The sequence below is a fragment of the Apis dorsata genome, unplaced genomic scaffold (genome assembly GCF_000469605.1).
Source record: "Apis dorsata unplaced genomic scaffold, Apis dorsata 1.3 scaffold_1086, whole genome shotgun sequence".
Lineage (NCBI taxonomy): Eukaryota > Metazoa > Arthropoda > Insecta > Hymenoptera > Apidae > Apis > Apis dorsata.
In genome coordinates, this window is record NW_006264184.1 from 23066 (window position 1) to 43241 (window position 20176).

Consider the following 20176-nt stretch of genomic DNA (forward strand, 5'->3'; position numbering starts at 1 on the left):
TATTAATCATTTATTGTATATTTTAGATAAAAATTTTGAGATGCAATATGAAGAAAAAGAAAAAACAAGAAAAACGGAAGATTTTAAATCAAACAAAATATATAAAGAAATGGATACTGTGAGTGGATATTGGGATAAATCTTCGAAAAAATGGATTCGTATCTATGACCAATACAAATATCCTGAAAATGAAGACAATGAATGTAAAGGGATGACCTTAAATCAATTTCTTCACAAATGTAAAGACCAGAAAAAACATGTAATAGAACTAACATCTAGTTCTTCTTCTTCAATACAGCAAAATATTAATCAGAAGTTTGAAGATTCAAGAAGTAGTCCGAATGGAAAAAGAAAAAGAAAAAAAAATATTGAAAATTTCCAACCTAAATCTAAGAAATCTAGAAAAATGATATTAGATGTATCAGATTCGGAATTACAAAGAATAAATAGAGTTCGTCGATTTGCATCACGATTATTTAAAAAGGAAAGAAAAATGTACAATATGTCACCCACAATTTCAAAGGACACTAAATCTGAACATACAGTATTTCCATTAAAAAAAGTAATTAAAAAGGAATCAAATGATAGAATAGAAGATTGCAAAAAACAAAGATTGGACGAAAGAAGAAAAAAACCTGTGATTAAATCAATAAAGATAGTAAATTATAATATAAACAAACACAATGAGCAATTATAAATTGTTCTTAAATAAGAACAACTTTATTTATATGTAAAATTATATTTATTTAGAAATAGATTCAGTATTATAGAATGCTGAATAATCTTTAATTTTCAATATTTTTTCCACAATGGAGATAAACGTTTTTTCTTAATTCTTTATATATATATTTTTGTGATTATATATTCAAATTTATATTTATATAATTAAATTTACATTATATTTTCGAATTATGATTCGAATATATGTATATGTTTGCATCTAAAAAAACAAATTAAGAATGAAATTATGTAAAAATAATATTTAATAATTCCTATTTATTATTTCTATCATATCATCTATTAATATTTCTTAATTTTATATGCAATTCCAAAAAAATTACATAAAATATACTTATTGCTTAAAAAGAATTGTCATTATAATTAAATTTTTCTATAATTCACAGAATGAAAAATATAAAAACAATTGAAATCTATTGAAAGATAACTTTTATATTGCAAAAAATATAAATATATGAAATAAATAAATATATATTTGATGTATTTAAAAAATGTTTATATTAACTTTAATGAAATTATATTTTCCTTAGTTATTTATAATATTAAAAATGTCATAGAATTCATTTTATTATTATTTGATTTTTTCCTCATTTTCAAATTATAAATTGCAATACTTTATTTGTCATCAAAAATATTCACTAAATTTACTGTGCTTTCAATAATATTTTCTATCCTTTTTCATCTTTAAAAAGCGTCAAAATAAACGACATTCGCATTAACGGTATGAGTTTCTTTTTTGGCTTTATACGAAATGTATTTCTTAAGATGTTACAATTAATTTGGTTTAGTAAGCGAAAAATAACGAATTCATTAAGTATATATGTGAAAACTAATACGGGAAATACATTTGCTGTTGATTTGGATCCAAAATGGGATATAAAAAACGTAAAAGAGTTAGTAGCTTCTCAAATGGGAACATCACCTGAAGATATAAAAATAATATTTGCAGGAAAAGAACTACATAATTCAACGATAATAGAAGTAAGTTTGTTTTGCAAAATTATTTACTGACAATCATGTTTTTAAAGTATAAAGCAATTTAAGTATGATAACCTCACTTAATCAAATTTAACCTCATTTAATCAAATTTTGTATTGTAGGAATGTGATTTGGGACAACAAAGTATATTGCATGCAATTCGAACTCCATCACAAAGGTTAAATAAAAATAAAAATACTAATATCATTGATGAATCTTTTGAAATTTCTGAATTAAATGATAGTGGTGGAAAGCCAATGAACGAAACTCTTACTGATTTACCTTTAGATGAATCAGATCTACAAGAAAATTCATCCATGGAAGGTAGAATAATCGTAGCCTTTTAAAGGGTAAACACATATAGATGAAGTGAATTCTAAATAAACAGTTATCAATATAAAACAGCTAACTTATATAAATATATAATTTATATAAATAATATGTGTTTATATTTATAGAGAAACAAGAGAATCGAGCACATTTTTTTGTATATTGTACAACACCATGTAAATCTGTGACAGTTGGAAAATTAAGAGTAAGATGTGCAACTTGTAATAGTGGAGCAGTTACAGTAGATAGAGATCCTCAATGCTGGCCAGATGTATTACAACCAAAAAGAATAACAGTTCATTGTGAAAATAATTTTTGTCCAGTACCTATAACTGTTAATGATGATACAGAATCACAAGTTTTATATGCACATTTCTATTTTAAGTGTGGGAAACATACTAGTTTAGGAGAAGAGGATGAAGCAGTTCCTCTTTATCTTATAAAACCAAACTTAAGAAAAATACCTTGTCTTGCTTGTACAGATGTTAGGTAATTAATTTGAAATATTGAATTTCATATGAGTAGAAATTTATAACAGTTTTAAATATAGATTTTTTATAGGGATATGGTTTTGGTTTTTCCATGTGAAGTTGGTCATGTGACTTGTCTTGATTGCTTTAAAGATTATTGTTCAGTTCGATTAAGAGAACGTCAATTCCAATTTGATAATATTAGTGGTTATTATACTTTACCATGTCCAGCAGGATGTGCAAATTCTTTTATTTCTGAAATACATCATTTTCATCTTCTTACTCCAGAACAGGTACTTTATATAAGAAAATAAAGTACTTATATAATAAAGTACTTATATAAATCTCAAATAATTTTTAAATATTAATAATATTATATAATACAGTATGAACAATATCAAAGATTTAGTACAGAAGAATATGTGTTACGTGCTGGTGGACTTTTATGTCCAAGACCAGATTGTGGTATGGGTATCATACCAGAGTCTCCAGATGATGGTAGTGATAAATGCAGAAAAATTCAATGTTTTGGTGGTTGTGGGGTAATTACATAAATAAAAAATTTTACATAATACAATAATTTTACTTAATTGCAATATTAATAATATATTTTTATATTCTAGTATGTTTTTTGTAGACGATGTTTACAAGGCTTCCATTTAGGAGAATGTGAATTGCAACCATCAGAATCATCAAATGCCTTGCATAAATTGGGATATTTACTTGATCCACAAAAAGTCAATGATGTATGCAATACTTTTAATATTTACATTTATTTATTAATTAAAATTATTTGATTTATATTTCATGATTTTTTATTTAGGCAAAATGGGATGAAGCTAGTAAAAAAACTATTAAAATCTCAACAAAACCATGTCCAAAATGTAGAACACCAACTGAAAGAGATGGTACTTTAATAATATTAAAAAAAATTATATTTCAATAAATTTTCTCTTCTTAATCTAATGAAATTATTTTCTAGGAGGATGCATGCATATGGTTTGCACTAGAGCAGGATGTGGTTATCATTGGTGTTGGATATGTCAAACAGAATGGACAAGAGATTGTATGGGTAATCATTGGTTTGGATAATACATAAGTATTTATATCAGTAAAATATTATTCTTTTTATAAATATAAATTACAAAGAAAAAATTAGAAATATGATTGTGCCATCATGAATTATACTAGTTATTATACTAGATTAATTCAAGATAGCAAATAAAAATAAGTTTTATAGGATTTTGGATATTATTTTAAATGAGGAATAACATTTAGATATTTTTTTTAATTGTACTATTTTTTTTTTTTTATACTTATATAAATTATTGATTTATTAGAGTTTTGCTCTATAGAATTTTGATTACGAACAATTCTATAGAATTAATTATTGTATATATAATATATTTATCAATGTATATTTGCATATAAATTTTAAAATTATTAAGAAAATGTAAGTGCCTTTATGTTTTTCTATTTAAGAAATGTATATACATGAATATTTGTCTATGAATAAATTATCATATGTCAAATATAAACAAATCAACTTATGATATTACAGTATTTTTTTAATTCCGAGGAAACGGTATATGCATATTTTGATGTTATACTTAATATATATTATCTAAAAACATTAATTTTAGGACGGATTCGATATTAAATAATTATGAAATATATAATTTGACAATCTATTAAATTATTTCATTAATCTTATTATTTTGATATTTTTTCAATGCTTATATATTCGTAATATTTATTTCATTTCATGAATGATATTTTTTAACATATCTATATATCTATTAATAATTTTAATTACTTATGTATATCATTTCTATTGCACTCAAAATGCATTTGTAAATATAATATGATTTCGTTCATACTTAGTCATCTAATTATTAAAAGAAATATAGAAATTATCAAATAGCAACTCCATACCTTAAATAAAATCATTTGTATCATGTACAGAAATCAAATTGCTGTAGTTTGTGGTGCCGGCGGTGGTGTCAATGGTGTCCAAGCAGTGGCTTGATGATCATTATTTGCAATATCTGAATCTTGTCGATGATGTCTATCAATCACCGTTGTTAGATATCTTCTATTTTCATCTGACTGTACATCATTTAATGTATCTGCATTTTGTTCAGAATAACTAACAGGTATATGATGTTCTTTCGAAGGGGTATCGTATTCGACACTAACAGGAGAAACTGTTCCAGCTTGTTGGATTGGTTGTAAATGTAGCATTTGAGAATGATGATGTTGTGGATGACGATCGGGCGTTGTTGATTGAACAGGAGAAGCATGATATTCGTGAACATATTCGTCAACAGGAGGAACGGTATCTGTTCCATTTGAGTGTAAAGTATGATGTAACCCTGTATGAGGAACTGACGTATAAGATGACATTTGATGATGTAAATGTAAATTTAAATTTAAATAAGATTGTTGTTGCTGCTGTTGTTGTTCTGACAGAGTAGTAGGATGAATCCAAGCTGAAGTATCAGTACAATGATTGTGTTCCTGAGGAACAGAAGATAGGTTTGATGGCACATATAAAGTGCATCCTGTAGCTGTGGTTGGTGATGCTGTTCCGACAACGCTTCTACTGAATACTGCATGCGAAGATGAAGTTGGCGAAGGCGAAGGAGATGTAGGCCATTCCTGCGTAGGTGGAAGACAAGCTGGATTCAAGTTTTGTAGAGATTCTGGACTACGTGGCGACCATCCTGGTGGTGCCACATATGCTGTAGAATGCAAAAGTTGTACTGAACCATACGGATCCGCGCGTTGTTCTGTAATGATCCAAAGATTTATTTATTTTGAATAATATATATCTTAAAAATAAGAAAAAAATAAAAAAGATTATAAAATTAATAAAAAATATAAATTTATATTTACCATCTTGAATATATTTATGTCTCAAAGTGTAAGGCGTTGATCTACAAGTACTCCTGTGACCAGCTGTGGAAACGGTACAAGAATTAGAAAGATGATTATTGACTGTCACTGATGCTTGATTTTGTGCGGCCGCAATGGCCGTGGCTGTGTTATATTCGTATCCCATCGTAGGTTGTGGTAAAAACCAAGCGCCAGTGTCTGTAATTTATAATTCCACATTTTTTGAAATATATTTCTAATTTTCAATATAACCAATGAACAATTGTATCCAATGAGATTATAAATTAATATTAATAATCTATAATCTTAAGTTAACTTACATTGCGGATAAGTTTGCGGATCAGCAGGTCTTTCTTTAGCATCGAGAAACGCCTTCGCAAAAGGATTATATTTAATTTTTAAATTTGTAACTTCTTCATTTTGGTAAGCTGTCACCGCTATGAATTGTGTTTCAGGATAACGATAGGTGAGTACCTGAATATCATTTACATATTATCGAAATAGCACTAATTAGCAAAATAATTTTAATATTTGTTTATATCTAATTAGAATTATATAGAATTATAAATTGGAGAAATTTATACCGTTCTTTCTTCCACTGCGTCTACGCGAACCAAGTGCACTCGCGGTTCATATTTATGTAGTGAATTTAGCATAATTTGCCCGTTTCCATTGGATTTGTTTGTCAATTTCACTTTAGCAAACGATACCGCTTCTTTCATCCAATGGGATCCAAAATTTGGACTCTCTGGATGGATGTAAATTGGATTCGGAGGAGCGACTTCCGCTTTTCCACCTGGGACCCATTCTCCGTTAACGTACTTCCATCTATCAATAAAATTTTCAAATATATATTTTTCACATTATACATTTATAACATTTATAAAATAATTTTTAATAAGTTTAATAAGTTTATTAAAAATTTTTTTTTTTTCTGTTTTTTTTATACATTTTGTTACCTGTGTGGATCCACTTGAACGAATTCAAGAAGAAGAGTGTACATAGCTTTTGGCTCTAATCCTCTTGCAACAACTTTAACGACAGGAAACATCCGTCTGAAAGTAAAATCAAAGATGAATATAAGTTTCCCATAGTTTCGTGTAGATATTTTATCAACATGTTTCTTTTATCTTTATCTAAATTTAATTTTCGATTGTATTAGCTACCACAAGATATATTTTGTAAAGTGATAACGAAGAAGATGTCTCGAAAAGAAGAGAATTTTATAAACACTAATGAAAGTAACACTGAAGGCGGCGGATAGCAGAAGAATCGAGCCGGCACACCGACAATAAAATTTTACGATGCCCACAATCCTGCATAAAACTCCCTGGTTTCTGCTAGTGTGCCCACAAACACTAATATTCCTGCATGAAAAACGCGGTCGACAAACTGTAATCGTTTTTAATAATATACGAATCATAAAAGTAGTCGGGCAGGATACGCTGTGGCAAATCTTTTGATCTGCCGGCCTTAGACATTTAAATGTATTTCCTTGACTAGATTTTGCTCATCTTGCTTCTTCATTTTCTGAATTGAAACATTTTTCTTCAATGTAAAGAAAAAGTATATTATAATATAATACGTATATTTGATTATTGTAGCAATTATCACAATAATTAAAATAATATTAATATTTTTAGATATAATAAAATCCAAAAAAAATTCATTAAACGTTATATTAGAATCAAATAGAAAAAAAAAAAAAAAATGAAGAATCAAGTTTGATGCATAATATGAAATTTGATTAAAAGAAAAATATTTGTAATTGGTCGTGTTTTCTTTGTTAATTTAGATCGGTGTGAAAGAAACTACAAATAGTCAATTCAATTGAATACAAGAGAAAAATGTTATCCTGTTTTTGAAGCAAACATGAAATATTCATTGCGTGGATTTTTTTCGTAACATTTTGCAATCTTTTCTTTTTTCCATTCCACGAGCGGTATCTTTTCCTCTCTTTTTACCTTAATGTATATGAACTATTATTTTTACCTTCTGCCTTGTTCGCACTGATGCTCTAATTAATACATTTTTATGCATGAAGAAGAGCCATCTTTACTTCAGAGCTTTCAACTAACAGATCCTTCAAGTTTCTTAAATGTGAAACCTGTGATATACTATTTTAAATGTGTAAATGACTCGTGCATATCGATAAATCGTTTATACTTAATGCATCAATGTTTTTTTCCAAACTGACAGTTGTCATTTTAATGTCATAAAATAAAATCGAATTTTATAAATCATCAGATTTAACAATGACTAGCAATTACATAGAAAAAAAAAAAAGCGTTAATATCATTACTTCCTTTACATAATCTCATGTATATATATATTTTTCACAGTTTTCCTTAAAATTTTTTAAATTTATTCAAGTTTTTTCAATCACACTCACCTTCCATTCTTTGTCACAATCATTTCATTAGTCAAACATTGAAATTTAGTCCATAGATCTCTGTCTTCAAGTGACAATGAAAGAGGTAATCCCTGATTTCCGCTAACAGTCATAACACCAAGATTCTGTCCCGAAATCACCGTCCTTTCATTGCCTCTTTCCTCGTGATCTTCCTCCGGAGTCATTCGATTTTGTCTTCCAGTATTGTTCCGCTCTCTTCCACGATCCTCGTGAACTTCCCGCTCGCGATCTCGTTCACAACAAGATGACCGTGTTGGAGAACCGGGTGTAGCCGGAGCTGGTTGCATTTTCTCTTTTCTTCGATCCCCCAGAATTCGTTCTTCGATCTCTCTGACCCGAGTTGTGCGACTCGGAAGAGGTAAAAAACACTTTCTTCGACTTCTACGATAATATTTCTTCCTTATACCTTCGTCCAATTCAATTCACGGAAAAATTAACTAATCTCTTATATTGTATTATTTTTCAATCAAATACAAATATTATTCTCAATGAACACTATATTATCTCTCTGGCTTAAGAAGACCACAAGACGAAAGGAAGAAATCGAAGAATTAATGGAAACAGGAAACAGGAAGAAGAGACCCTTCTTTCAACTTATAGAATTTAGTTCGATTTTCAAATCGAATTAACGATTCCCAAGAATGGAAAAAGAAAAAAAAAAAGAGGGAAGACAGAAGAGGAGACAAAGTGTCGAAGAAGAACGGGAAGAAGGACGGAAAATCTATTTCCTCGGCGAGACTATTCGGTCCCCGCGGCCGCGTGGCCGTGCTCGTAACACTTGGGCGCGATATTTCACACTAGTCGGCGAAGACGATCCGAAGACTGACTGCTGACATATCGTCGTCTCTGTTCGACGTCTTTCTTCTCTCTGTTTCCACGATGGTTACCATCCAATCGATGCCTGTGCACGGTTCTCCTGTTTCTCAGGTGCTAATTAAACTCTAAATTAGGAAAGCTCCGGGCACAGCATGGCGGACTCTCGAGAGCCCCCGAGGCCTCGAAGGCAAAATCGTCGATTGGTCGCAAGGATCCATGCTTCGTAACGGCGATTTCACTGGCGGTTAGATTCTTTTCGAAGATAGAGGACATTGGTCGCCGCCTTTCCTACGTTTCCCTGGCCAATCCATGCACGGGACCATTTTACGATTATACGACGGTTGGTCGATCCTTTTGAAAGCACGAGGCTTGCCAGTCCGCCCACGCGACAGTCGCGAACAGTCGTCTTCGCTGGTATACGCGCGTTCCGATCACCTCCGAGGAGAGCTTGCGATTCTTCGATCAGCCTCTCCTTCTTCATCGTTGAACACACCACTTGTTTGCTCGTTCTCGATGGTTCACGTTCGACGAGTAGTAGTCGATGGTTTTTTTCTTCTTCTTTTTCTTTTCTTTTTTTTTTTATTTAAGATGAAAGTGCAGCGAAAGGAAAAGATCCATTGGTTGCATAGATCGATTAAGAGTCGTCGTGATGAAGAAGACCTCTAAAAGGGTGAGAAGATTGTGATAGATGTGTTATTTAAGGCTGTGCGATTTTGAAGACTTCAATTTACTTGGAGAAGGAAGAAAAAAAAAAAAAGAAGAAATAAACTGCATGATGGTAATTATTATTTTTTTTTATTTTATAATAATTGAAAGATCGATGAAATAAATTAATACGTCGAATATGGTATATAATTTTTTATTTTGGAAAATAAAATTATATGAAGATAATTCGTTCCTCGAAAAAGATAGAAGAAACTACAAAGCGAAACAGTTAACCATTTCGACGAGCAGTCAGTCTGACTGACCATTTCGAGTCAAATGACAAAAATCAACAGCAAGTTACATTCGACTGACCGATGTATCGCGAGTAGATATTTGAGCAGGACCGTTCCTTGTTTGCTATCGTGCGCGGTTTTGGCTGGTAAAGCAATCATTCAGCCCTGGCTGATATTTGTCCTAGTAATTTTGTAGAGGGAAAAGTCGCGATATCGGTGCTGCGAAGCAACGAAGACGTAACCGAGAAGTTATCTCTGTTAAACGAATACTATATACCATAGTCGATCCTTAATTTGTTCAACAGTTACCTGTGCACTTCGGTTATTAGCAAAATTGATGCCATGTGATAATTCTCAAACTAAGTCAAGGAAGGATATATAATTTCATTTGCAACTTCATCACTTCTAACTCATAAAACGCGTAAAATTGTCAAAGGTAGTCATTTTTAATTTTCAGAATTTCAAGAACCATATATTTCTTATTGAAACTGATCTTGTAACTCGTAAAATTCTTAAAACTATCAAATGTCTTGGAGTCATTGAAATTCAGAATTGATTGTTATATTGAATCAATAAAAGTACCAATTTGATCATTTTTAATTTTCAGAATTCCAAAAATTATTGCAGATTTGAATTTGTTTTGAATTTAAACTGAAAAATATAACATATATATTAACAGTTAAAACAACAGAATCATCGATGCAGCATCCCACAATTTCCACAGTTTCAGATGCATCAATGGTGGCAATAAAAAGAAAAGAAAAACTTTTACCTCGAAAATTCTACGCGATGTCCACCGACTGTACGACTCGTTTACGATACGGATATACTGTCCGTCATTACCTGCCGGTTAGGTAGCTCACCTGACGGATTGGGAGGTCCAATCCACAATGTTCGTTCATCACGTTTGAAGAATGCCGCCTTCGGCTGGCTCATCTATAATAAACATCCACGATTACGATCACCGTGATAAAGCATACCCATAGGGTCTTTGTTCCACTATTTACAAATTGCATTCTACCGATGGATTCTTACACAGAAACGGAAGCGATCAATTCCTTTTACCGGTCACCGACGGTCTTCAAACATCTTTTTTCTTTTTCTTTTGTTTGATGAATGAAATTTTCCGAGAACATGATAGAATTCAATTCGAATAATTCTTTTCTTGCTTCTTTTATGCCAAGATAATTCATATCAAGATATATTTTTTCATCAGGTAAAGAATAATTATAATAATTATATTTTTAAAATGTTAATATGATTTTAAAATCAATATATTTTTGAACATTTGTTAAGTAAAAAATTAAATAATAAAGAAAGTATTGATATATCAATATTTTTTAAATAGAAGATGTTTTTTCTTAAAATTTTTGAACAAAATTGCAACCACTCTGGTAGTTTGTAAACTGTGTATTTTTTTCAACTCAAGATAAATGTACAAGAAATATATATATATATTTATATATATATATATATATTATTTATCATATTATTTGTCATATTATTAAACTTTCAATGTATTAAAAATAAAGAGTGGTAGAAAGTATTAAAAAAAAACAACTTTTATAATTACTTAATCTGTTACATGAAGTATAATAAATAAATGATAAAGAACTAAACGCAATTGTTTTAGTGACTTCTTCACTGGCTGTAATATCTATAAATTGTACATAGTAGTACTTTTCAAAAAATCTTATAATTACCAGACAAAAAATTAGCATTTTTTTATAAAACATTATAAGACCATTGAAATGATATTATCAAACGTTTCCATCTTTCTTTCCAGAAGAGAAACTCGTATGCTTCGGAGAATCATTGTTCTCCATTTTGACAGCTGTTTGTTTACGAGTATCATTATCAAAATCATCATCCCCAGTTCTACCATTGTTACTTCGATTTCCATTACTTGGTGTACCGATTATTATGTAACTTCCATCACCTCTTTCGCTCATGAAAGATTCGTAATTCTCTCGTTGACGATGCACTTTCGACGGATGAGTGTTCATCGTGTTACTTTGACAGTACCATTCTTTATCTCTTGCGTGATGAGAGCAATCCAAATAAGCCGTACAATTCTATAAATTTTTATATCAATTAATTTCCTTTCTATGTATGTAACATACACATATTTAATATTTCTATAGTATATGTATAATTTACATTAAATTCGTAATATTTTACATAGGGTGTCTCTGTGAAAGGGATGATTTTAAATTGACCTGATGAATTTTCAACGTCGTTTTCCTAGAAAAACGAAGCAAAGTCATTTGCAAATTTGCACTTTCGACTTATTTTTCATGGAATTTTTTTATAGAATCTCGGTTATTATGAGATATCGAAAGATTTTAGATTTTTATATTTAATTTTCAAACTTGAACGAATCATTTTAATTTATTAATTTAATACTTAATTATGATTGTTTACCACAACATTGTCCGAAATTCTAGATACTCCGCATCTGGATTGAGTGGCGAACCAGCAACATTCTTCCGGCGTGATTCGCGACAAAATTTCACCACTTTCCGTGATTCTGTGAATGGCAGCCGAAGTTCCCATAATCCCACAGGATCTCGATGAGAAAGGAAAGATGACAGGAGTGGAGAGGTAAGTCTTCGGAAGTAACTGAAGAAAATAAGATAACAACGTTACAATATTTTTATCATTTTTTGTTTTGTCTTTTTTTTAATTTTTTTTTTTTTTTACTGTCGCATTAGTTTATTTTCATTACACTGCTTACGTTTCTTTGTTTTAAATATTTTATTGTTTCTCCGTTCAAATTCATTATAGGACTTCGCTCCTTAAGCTGGTGTTCGAATTAAAAGTGAATTTAAGCTCAATAATACCGGTATTATTGTAGTTCACATTATACATAATAACTGTACTAATAAAAGAACGTTCGTCATCATTAAGTTCCATCTTGCTGCGTTAACTCTATCAGTTTTATCTTTCTTTATTATTATTATTTTTTCTTCTTACTTCTTACTTTTTTGAAGAAATAGACAAATTCGTTTTTTGACGAATTTGATCCAATTTAAAATTATGTATGTCGACTTTATTCCTTTATCTGATAATAAAATAGACTAGATCGAGCTTAATTAGACTTGCTTTTACAATGTTGAAAAACTGATAGAGTTAAAATCACCGCGAAATATACTTTTTTCTTTCTTTCTTTCGAGTTGGAATTTGATACTTAATAACACGAGCCTTTGTAAGGACTTTTCTCACCAACTTGGCACTTGTAGGATTTAAGAGATGTACAATGGTTCATAATCGTTTCTCATTTCTATACATTTCGATCGCTTAACACATTCCTCTAGCGGTTAGAATGAATAGGTTTGCTAATATTTAGACAGAAAGTCATTTACGAGTTTATAATATGGGTTAACTTTTCTTAGTCACAATTATTTTGACATTGTTCTCTCTCTCTCTCTCTCACACACACATACACACACACACATTATTTTTCATTATTTTTTTTATCTTTTCACATTTCTTTCAATGGTTTGAACATCACTACCTCTACGCTTAATATCGTTGCCAATAATGAAACTCGGATTATAGTTTATTCGTCCTTAATCGTAAGACGTAAGTCGTAATTCTATATTACAGTCTGCATCGCCAACAAGACAGATCAAAGTAACAAAATTATTAAAATTTTCAAGTAATTAACGCATCTCTAATATTTTCGTCATAGGATTCACGTTTTGGAGATGACGAGATTGGCGTGATATAATTCTTTGGTTGTCTTAACTTTTGATCCATTTATGAGATACTTTATTTGATTCTTTGAATATATTATTAGGTCCATCTTTTATCACTGTTAAAATATAAAAAATTAATTTATAAAGATATATTATACATATTATACAATGAGAGGATTTTTTTCTTTCATGATTTGAATTTTTTCATATTTTAATAAATATAAATATTTGATATACCTATATCAATATTTTATATCGATAAAGTTTCAAAAAATTTTCAAATATGAAATTAATTTATGGAAGTATACACTGCACAGCGAAAAGATTTTGACTATCGTTATATTCCTTACTAGTGAAAAATTTGAAAAGATTGGACCTCGTTGAAGTGTTCTTACAATAATAATCCAAAAGTTAAAACAACAAATGATCAATTGTTCTAGACAAACAATCATACATACACATCGTTAAAATTTCTTAAAGAATTTTTTTTTATCACAACTCGTCTTTCCTGACGTCGCGACGATATTCAGCGTTTTCCATCGCTGTGTTCCACTATAAACTATGATTAATTTTAAAATAAATCACAGCATTTACATCATTTCATGCCTCTTGGATGTTTTTATACATCCAAGAACAAAAAAGTTGAATGTTATCATCGTTAAATGTTTCTATTACGCTCGATTAATATTTATCATAAATCTTAACTTGATCGAATAATGATCACACAATTTTCAAGCTATTTGCCCTATTCTTTTGTTAAAAAGCAATATTCCTTCAATTAAATTCATTTACTTTCATATTAATTTTCACTTAACACGCACAATATTATAATGACAAAAATATCTTATAGTTAAATAAATTAGAAGAAAATAGAAAAAGAAATTTGAACAATATTTTGTTTTTAATATTATGTTATCCTAAAATTTTATACATATTGTTATCTTCGATTAATATCTATTTATGAAGAAATTTCTTTCTTTAAAATTATCCTCGTTAGAAAAAATTCAATATAATCTTTAAATGTATTTTTTTTTTTTTATTATTTTATATCAAATAACATTGAGTGTGTTAAGCGGTATTTCACATGAACATTCTTGCCTCTTTGTTCGAAGCAATCGAGCGAACGGAAACAAGGGAAGGTTCTTCATACGCGATAAATTACGTGGGACGTAAGCGCGACGGTGAACGCGAAATAAAAGCTTCTCTTTTAATTTGGTCCCATTATAGGTACAGGATAGCTGGCACGAATTATGTCAAGTCGATGTACCGATAGATCAATCAACATGAGTTATAGGTGCCTGCACGGGATTCAGAACTCGATTATAAAAGAAATACAAATAGAAATTATATTATTTTCGAAATGAGACAAAAAATAATCTTTATAAGTTAGATTAATAAAAGATGAGAGTTTCTCTGCTTGAAAATATTCTTATCCAAATATTATCGTATTTTCCTATTAATTCAGATACTAATAGATTTTACTATGAACTTAACGAGTAAAATAAATTTTGCATTATTGCATATAATATCGCACTTCTCAGAAATGTTAATGCGAACATTTTTTTTCTTCTGTTTTATAATTTCAAAAGGTCCCAAAGTTACCATAGTAAATGGAATATTAAATATACATTAAAATGGATGTATAAAAAATTCCAATAAATCTTATGTGCCTCATTTTTCGAATTTGCGTTACAACTACTCTTATCTATATTTGTCTACAATCTTAACTTATAAAATTGATCCAATTTTTTTACTTATTTTAGAACAATAACATACTAAGTGGCGATATTTTCTTTTCTTCTTCCTTCTTATTTTTTTTTTTTTTTTTTGTTCAATATTTAATTCTTTTGCAATCGAGAAATAAAAGAGTTCTGAATGCAAAATTACCGTACACACCCTTAAGAGAAACATATTTTTCACGAACAGAAGTGCATGTATTCGTCGGTTTCTCGACTTCCTACGTTCGCAATATTAATGATCACTTTTATTTATACGTTTCTCCGCGCGGCAATACGTGTCGCCTAATTATTCTACTAAATAATTCATATATTTCTTCGTCGCGCGTTTTCGTTCCTTCATTATACATATAAGTACAATATATTCTTTAAATATATATATATATATATATATTATATATATATATATTTAATATATTCATATAATTCATCGTCGGTACACTAATCTTAAGTGTATCATCGGCGATATCTAACAACTTGATGGAAGATGCCGATTAAGTACTTTTATCGACACATTTTGATTATATTTCTTTATTAAGTATAAGCAACCTACAAATTATATTAATATTTTATAATATCTATTTTATAATAAAAAGATATCTTAAACAGATAACTGAAATTTTTGAAGGAAGAAAGTTTATATTAAATTGTTTTTTTTTAAATCATATAAAATATTTTATCTCAAAAATTTCAATATTAATATATTAATGAAAGTTGCTCAGCTTAATATAGTTGACGTACGAGACTCGCAAATATCGTGCTGCTTTTTTGATTTTTTCTTTTTTGATTCGATTAAGAATTTTGAAGAACCTTTAACACGTTTTCTGCCAGTTCATTTTTGAATAAATATATATTTTCAGGCCATATGTGATCAATTTCCTTCTTAACTCTGCTTTTTTTTAATAAAACATTCAACTAGGAAATACGTATAATGAAAATTAATTTAAGAATTTTTTTATATTTTATCTATCAATGACAAAAATATCACTTGGCCTGAAAATAAGTTTCAATGTATACCGAAAATAGTACTTGGGGCAGAGAATGTGTTAATAGTTTCACAATTCTCTTAAAGGCACAATCTCGACAAACATGTAAGTAAAACATGTGGTTTGTCGGGATGTTTCGTACGTCATTTATAGTCTTTGACAAATCAAAAATATTTGTCCTAAAAATATTTGTACAAATAAAAGAAATTATAATTATTTAAGAAATTGATTTAAATAAGTTCGCTGAAATTTATTAATTACAACAAACGATTCTTCCTCCATATACAAAATATTATCAGATTATTTGAACGTCGAAGAAAATAATTTATAATTCTACAAACAATTGGACATAATTCACGTCCCTGACGAATCGCTAATTTCTTTCGAGGGCTAATTATTTAATAAATAAATGCAACATTCGTAGACTCGTAAAAAAAATTTCATATTAAATACAACTTCATTTATAATTTAATCATACATGCAAAATTGAAAATACTAAAATTGATAATTAATCGAATTTGTAAATACCTATGTGCAATATATATATCCCAAAATATACCAATTTTTTAATCACTTTTTTATCGTTCTTTTGAATGCAACAGAATATCCAAAATGAAGATTATGAGAAAATGTTTTAACGTGTTTTAGTTCACACTTTTGAAAATAACTGACTGAGAATTCTATAGTAAGATTTTCAATGGGAAAACGCTTAGCCCACGAAAGAATTTAAAGATTCGTTTAAATTTCGCTACCTATAGCGCCTACGTGAGGACTATGCCATCGAGGAATATTTGGCTGGTCACAATACATGCCCATCGACGTAGAAGCGACGAGGTCGTTATTCGAGTCTTCGAAGCTCGCTTCCTCGCTATCGTCGCCATCGAAAGACCTCACGGTCGTCGTTGCGGTCGTGGTGACCACGGATGTATCGTGCGTCGCAGTTGTAACTGCAACCCCATTTATCTCTGACATACGATCCGTACTTACATTAGTACTTTCCGTGTCGGCGACTTCCACGCTTGCACCACTCTCGCCCACCATATTCACGAAAAACTCAGATCTGGAGAACCTGCCGATCTCTGTAGAACCGAATGCTTGGTGAAAACCAGGCAACGGTTGCTTACTGATAGTTTTCTTCTTCGGCTCAAATCTTTCGACAGATCGCCGAGATTCACGTTCCTTTTCGCATGATATGCTAGATTCCTGGTTATAAATTGAATAATATTTAATAATTAATTAGTTACGTTCTATTTATGAAGTTTTAGTTTGAAGGATGAATCATAAATGCTTAATATAACCGAATGTTGTACCGTTGTTGCAGCTAGGTTATCCATAGACATTCTATTATTTATAGCGTTCGGTTCCCATCTGGGCCCATCATCTTCACGACGAATCCTCATTGCGGACGCAGAATCCATAACAGAATTTACTGAAGTTTCTAGCATTCTTGGCATCTGAAAAAAAATTTATATAGTCATTATCTATTGTATTATTCATAATAATAAGTTTTCTATTGGGCGGATTCTTTTTGTTCTCTTCTTGTTATTCGTGGATATATTCTGGAATCGTGTAAAATAGGAAAAGGAAAACCTGATGTTCAGGAGGCGTATACGATGCTCGTACATTCTCAATATCGAGTTTGCTTGGATTGTACATCATTCGCGCTGTTTCTTCAGGAAATTCACAGTGTCTAACGGGTACACGATCCCGTAATAACACAGTGTGACGCGGCCCTCGAACTCCAATATTTCGAGGCATAGATGAAGCATCTATGAAAGAACAATAAAAATTCATTTTTCATTGATCTCATAGATTTTTCATCGGATTTTATCTTCACTTACGTGGTAATACGTTATGGCAAAATTGACCCCATGGCCCATGTCCATGTGGACCAGGATTCTGAATGTTTGGGTGAAGAATGTTGCTCATTTGAGGAGGATGAGACGTTCTGGGATGTTGATGAGCATTCCCGCCATTCTATGATCAACAATTTATAGAAATTTTTTAAGAAAATAAATTATTATCTATGGAATAATCTGATAAAAAAATTCTGACGATGAAAAGAAATCTTTGTCCATGTATACGATTAAAATTTTGTAAAGTTTTCAATTACAGCTATCATTTATAAACGAATAATTTCATTATTTTAACATTAAGACTGTTTAATCTTTTTTCAAATACAGGATATCTTTTCAAACCTTCATTTACAAAATTTTATTCTTTATTTTCATTTAATTTTTTTACAAGAAAAGCATTTTATTACTAACCGACTTCAAAAACACCACGATTCCATAGAGACACCCTGTATAATTTCCAAGAAAAACACTCACCTGATAAGGATGCCATTTCTGACCATCAGTGAATTCATTGTACTCCATATTCTCCTGACGACGCAACTCCCTTTCCCTATTAACATCGCTGAAATCGACCGGATATCCGTTATTCGAAAACGTAGCACCGCATTCAGCAGACACGGTATTGGCCACGCTGGCCACAGCCTGATTTCTCATCACGTCTTTGCATTTATCGAGGCCACGTTGATGCATTGCACCCATTACTTGCAGTCTTTCGATAGGATCAGCCACGTTTCCGTACCAATCGGTCATTCGGGGTGAATGGATCGGTTTTGGACGAGGCGTCGATTGAAACCAAGGTTCCGCGACTCGAACCGGTTCCATGGACGAATTCATCGGTATGTTAGCCGAGGAAACGCAGCCGAAACGATGCTGATGATCTAGGAAGCCGCCGGAAGTGACTGGACCAGCGATCACGCTCGCACGTGCGATCGCGCTCTGCAAGATCGATCGTCTGGATAATTCGCGGCTCTGTTCGCGCATCGCCTTTCGCAATCTCGCTTCTTTGGGATTGTACACGTAATCTGTGAAACAGGTAAAACATTTAAAATTATTAAAAATTTAATTTTTATAAATTTTTATAGATTATTAAATTTTATAATGAAATTATAATATATATATATTCATTATATCATTACACGTAAAATATTATAATAGTAGAAAGGATGATTTTTAACTATAAGTGACACAAAAGTAACACAATTTTAAGTTTACATGATTAAAAGAGAAAATTTGTTCAAAATGAATAGTAATAAATAGAGTAAGTAATGGATTATCGATTGTCTTTTTGAGTCACTCTGTATAGTGTTTTTTCTTCGCGAAAAAGTAGATAAGAAATGCAAATACTGAGAATGAACATCTTATTATATATATATATATATATAAGATTAGATCTTCTCAAGCATTAGATATTTAATTTTTAGTTTACATATTACTCTTGGACAATTTTAAATAATTCTATAGAGTTTGCACATTTTTTTCACAATATTAAAATTTGTTGCAGTAAGAACGCAATTAAAAGTTAATTTTAATGTTTTCAAATAATCTTGCAACAAGAGGAAATAATATAATATTTAAAAATATTTCTATATTACTTAGCTAATCGTAACTTCCACGCATGTGCGGTAAATCTCACTATTAGTCTATTTAAAATTCAATGCACAATATAATTAAATTCTACCTCATTTTTAACTGATTTTCATAATTTTGTTATAAATTTTAATGACATTTATGCTGACAATTCTTTCTTCTTTCAATTTAAAAATAAAAATAAATTAATCAATCATTTATAAATACTATATCAATTAATAATTTTAAATAAATGTAAATATTTTTAAATAATTTTAAAAAAACGTAACTATAATTAACATTTGAAACGAATAACAAATACTTGTTTCACAAATTCTTTTAAACATTTAAATACCTATAGGATACGCAGGCGTTACAGTCCCGTTGTATCGCGCGCTCGTTTCGATTGCATTGGAGATCGGTGGCGGTTCATAACCACCGTAATCGGTATTCATGTTATCATAGCAAAAGTAATGTTGTTGTTGATAAAAGTGGCTCCCTGCCGCGTAAGCCTCGACGTAGTTGCAACAGTCCATCTTTGCGACCAAGGGCGGTCCTTATCGCGCCGCAAAGAATGACTTCTTTACTTCCCGAAGCTTATCAGCCACGTTTGCGCGTTAAATCCTATCAAGCGAGCCTTGAACACATAACCAGAGGCAAATTTACTTTATCTACGAATCGTTTCAAATCTTTCGAGATCGAGTGTCTTTTTCTCTCTCTTTCTCTCTCTCTCTCTTTTTTTTTTTTTTT

General features: G+C 30.4%; 5 protein-coding genes across 7 annotated transcripts in view; 2 read left to right on the top strand and 3 right to left on the bottom strand.

The window, feature by feature from the left end:
* LOC102675385 (transcriptional regulator ATRX homolog) overlaps positions 1-712 on the top strand; it is a 2649-nt gene extending 1937 nt beyond the window's left edge. Inside the window, exon 3 of one of the 2 annotated variants that reach the window (XM_006624626.2) lies at positions 36-712. In XM_006624626.2, the coding sequence (XP_006624689.1) occupies positions 36-697 (662 nt within the window). In that variant the 3' untranslated portion in view covers positions 698-712. Of the gene's footprint in view, positions 1-26 lie in introns of both variants that reach the window. The other variant, XM_031514647.1, reaches the window with a different exon arrangement.
* Positions 713-1406: 694 nt separating this feature from the next.
* LOC102675252 (E3 ubiquitin-protein ligase parkin) lies at positions 1407-3660 on the top strand. Its single transcript, XM_006624625.2, has 8 exons — positions 1407-1719; positions 1839-2040; positions 2175-2535; positions 2608-2809; positions 2903-3058; positions 3140-3262; positions 3340-3424; positions 3499-3660. The coding sequence occupies exons 1-8, from the start codon at positions 1462-1464 to the stop codon at positions 3606-3608; spliced, it is 1497 nt and encodes a 498-aa protein (XP_006624688.1). The 5' UTR covers positions 1407-1461; the 3' UTR covers positions 3609-3660.
* Positions 3661-4390: 730 nt separating this feature from the next.
* LOC102675029 (T-box transcription factor T) lies at positions 4391-9416 on the bottom strand. The gene is made up of 6 exons (XM_006624623.2): positions 7807-9416; positions 6374-6469; positions 5999-6242; positions 5735-5888; positions 5415-5612; positions 4391-5308 (listed from the first exon to the last, which is right to left on the bottom strand). Exons 1-6 carry the CDS (start codon positions 8112-8114, stop codon positions 4485-4487), a joined length of 1824 nt encoding a protein of 607 aa, XP_006624686.1. The 5' UTR covers positions 8115-9416; the 3' UTR covers positions 4391-4484.
* A 1885-nt stretch (positions 9417-11301) lies between these two features.
* Positions 11302-14143, bottom strand: LOC102675842. Its single transcript, XM_031514645.1, has 3 exons — positions 12006-14143; positions 11742-11825; positions 11302-11656 (listed from the first exon to the last, which is right to left on the bottom strand). Exons 1-3 carry the CDS (start codon positions 12135-12137, stop codon positions 11342-11344), a joined length of 531 nt encoding a protein of 176 aa, XP_031370505.1. The 5' UTR covers positions 12138-14143; the 3' UTR covers positions 11302-11341.
* A 2431-nt stretch (positions 14144-16574) lies between these two features.
* Positions 16575-20170, bottom strand: LOC102676803. 2 transcript variants are annotated; one of them, XM_006624637.2, is made up of 6 exons: positions 19782-20170; positions 18335-18882; positions 17846-17981; positions 17628-17773; positions 17315-17458; positions 16575-17207 (listed from the first exon to the last, which is right to left on the bottom strand). In XM_006624637.2, exons 1-6 carry the CDS (start codon positions 19960-19962, stop codon positions 16743-16745), a joined length of 1620 nt encoding a protein of 539 aa, XP_006624700.1. In that variant the 5' UTR covers positions 19963-20170; the 3' UTR covers positions 16575-16742. The 2 variants fall into 2 exon arrangements, with proteins under 2 accessions (XP_006624700.1, XP_006624699.1); XM_006624636.2 differs by having other exon boundaries at positions 17595-17773.
* Between the last annotated feature and the right edge of the window lie 6 nt (positions 20171-20176).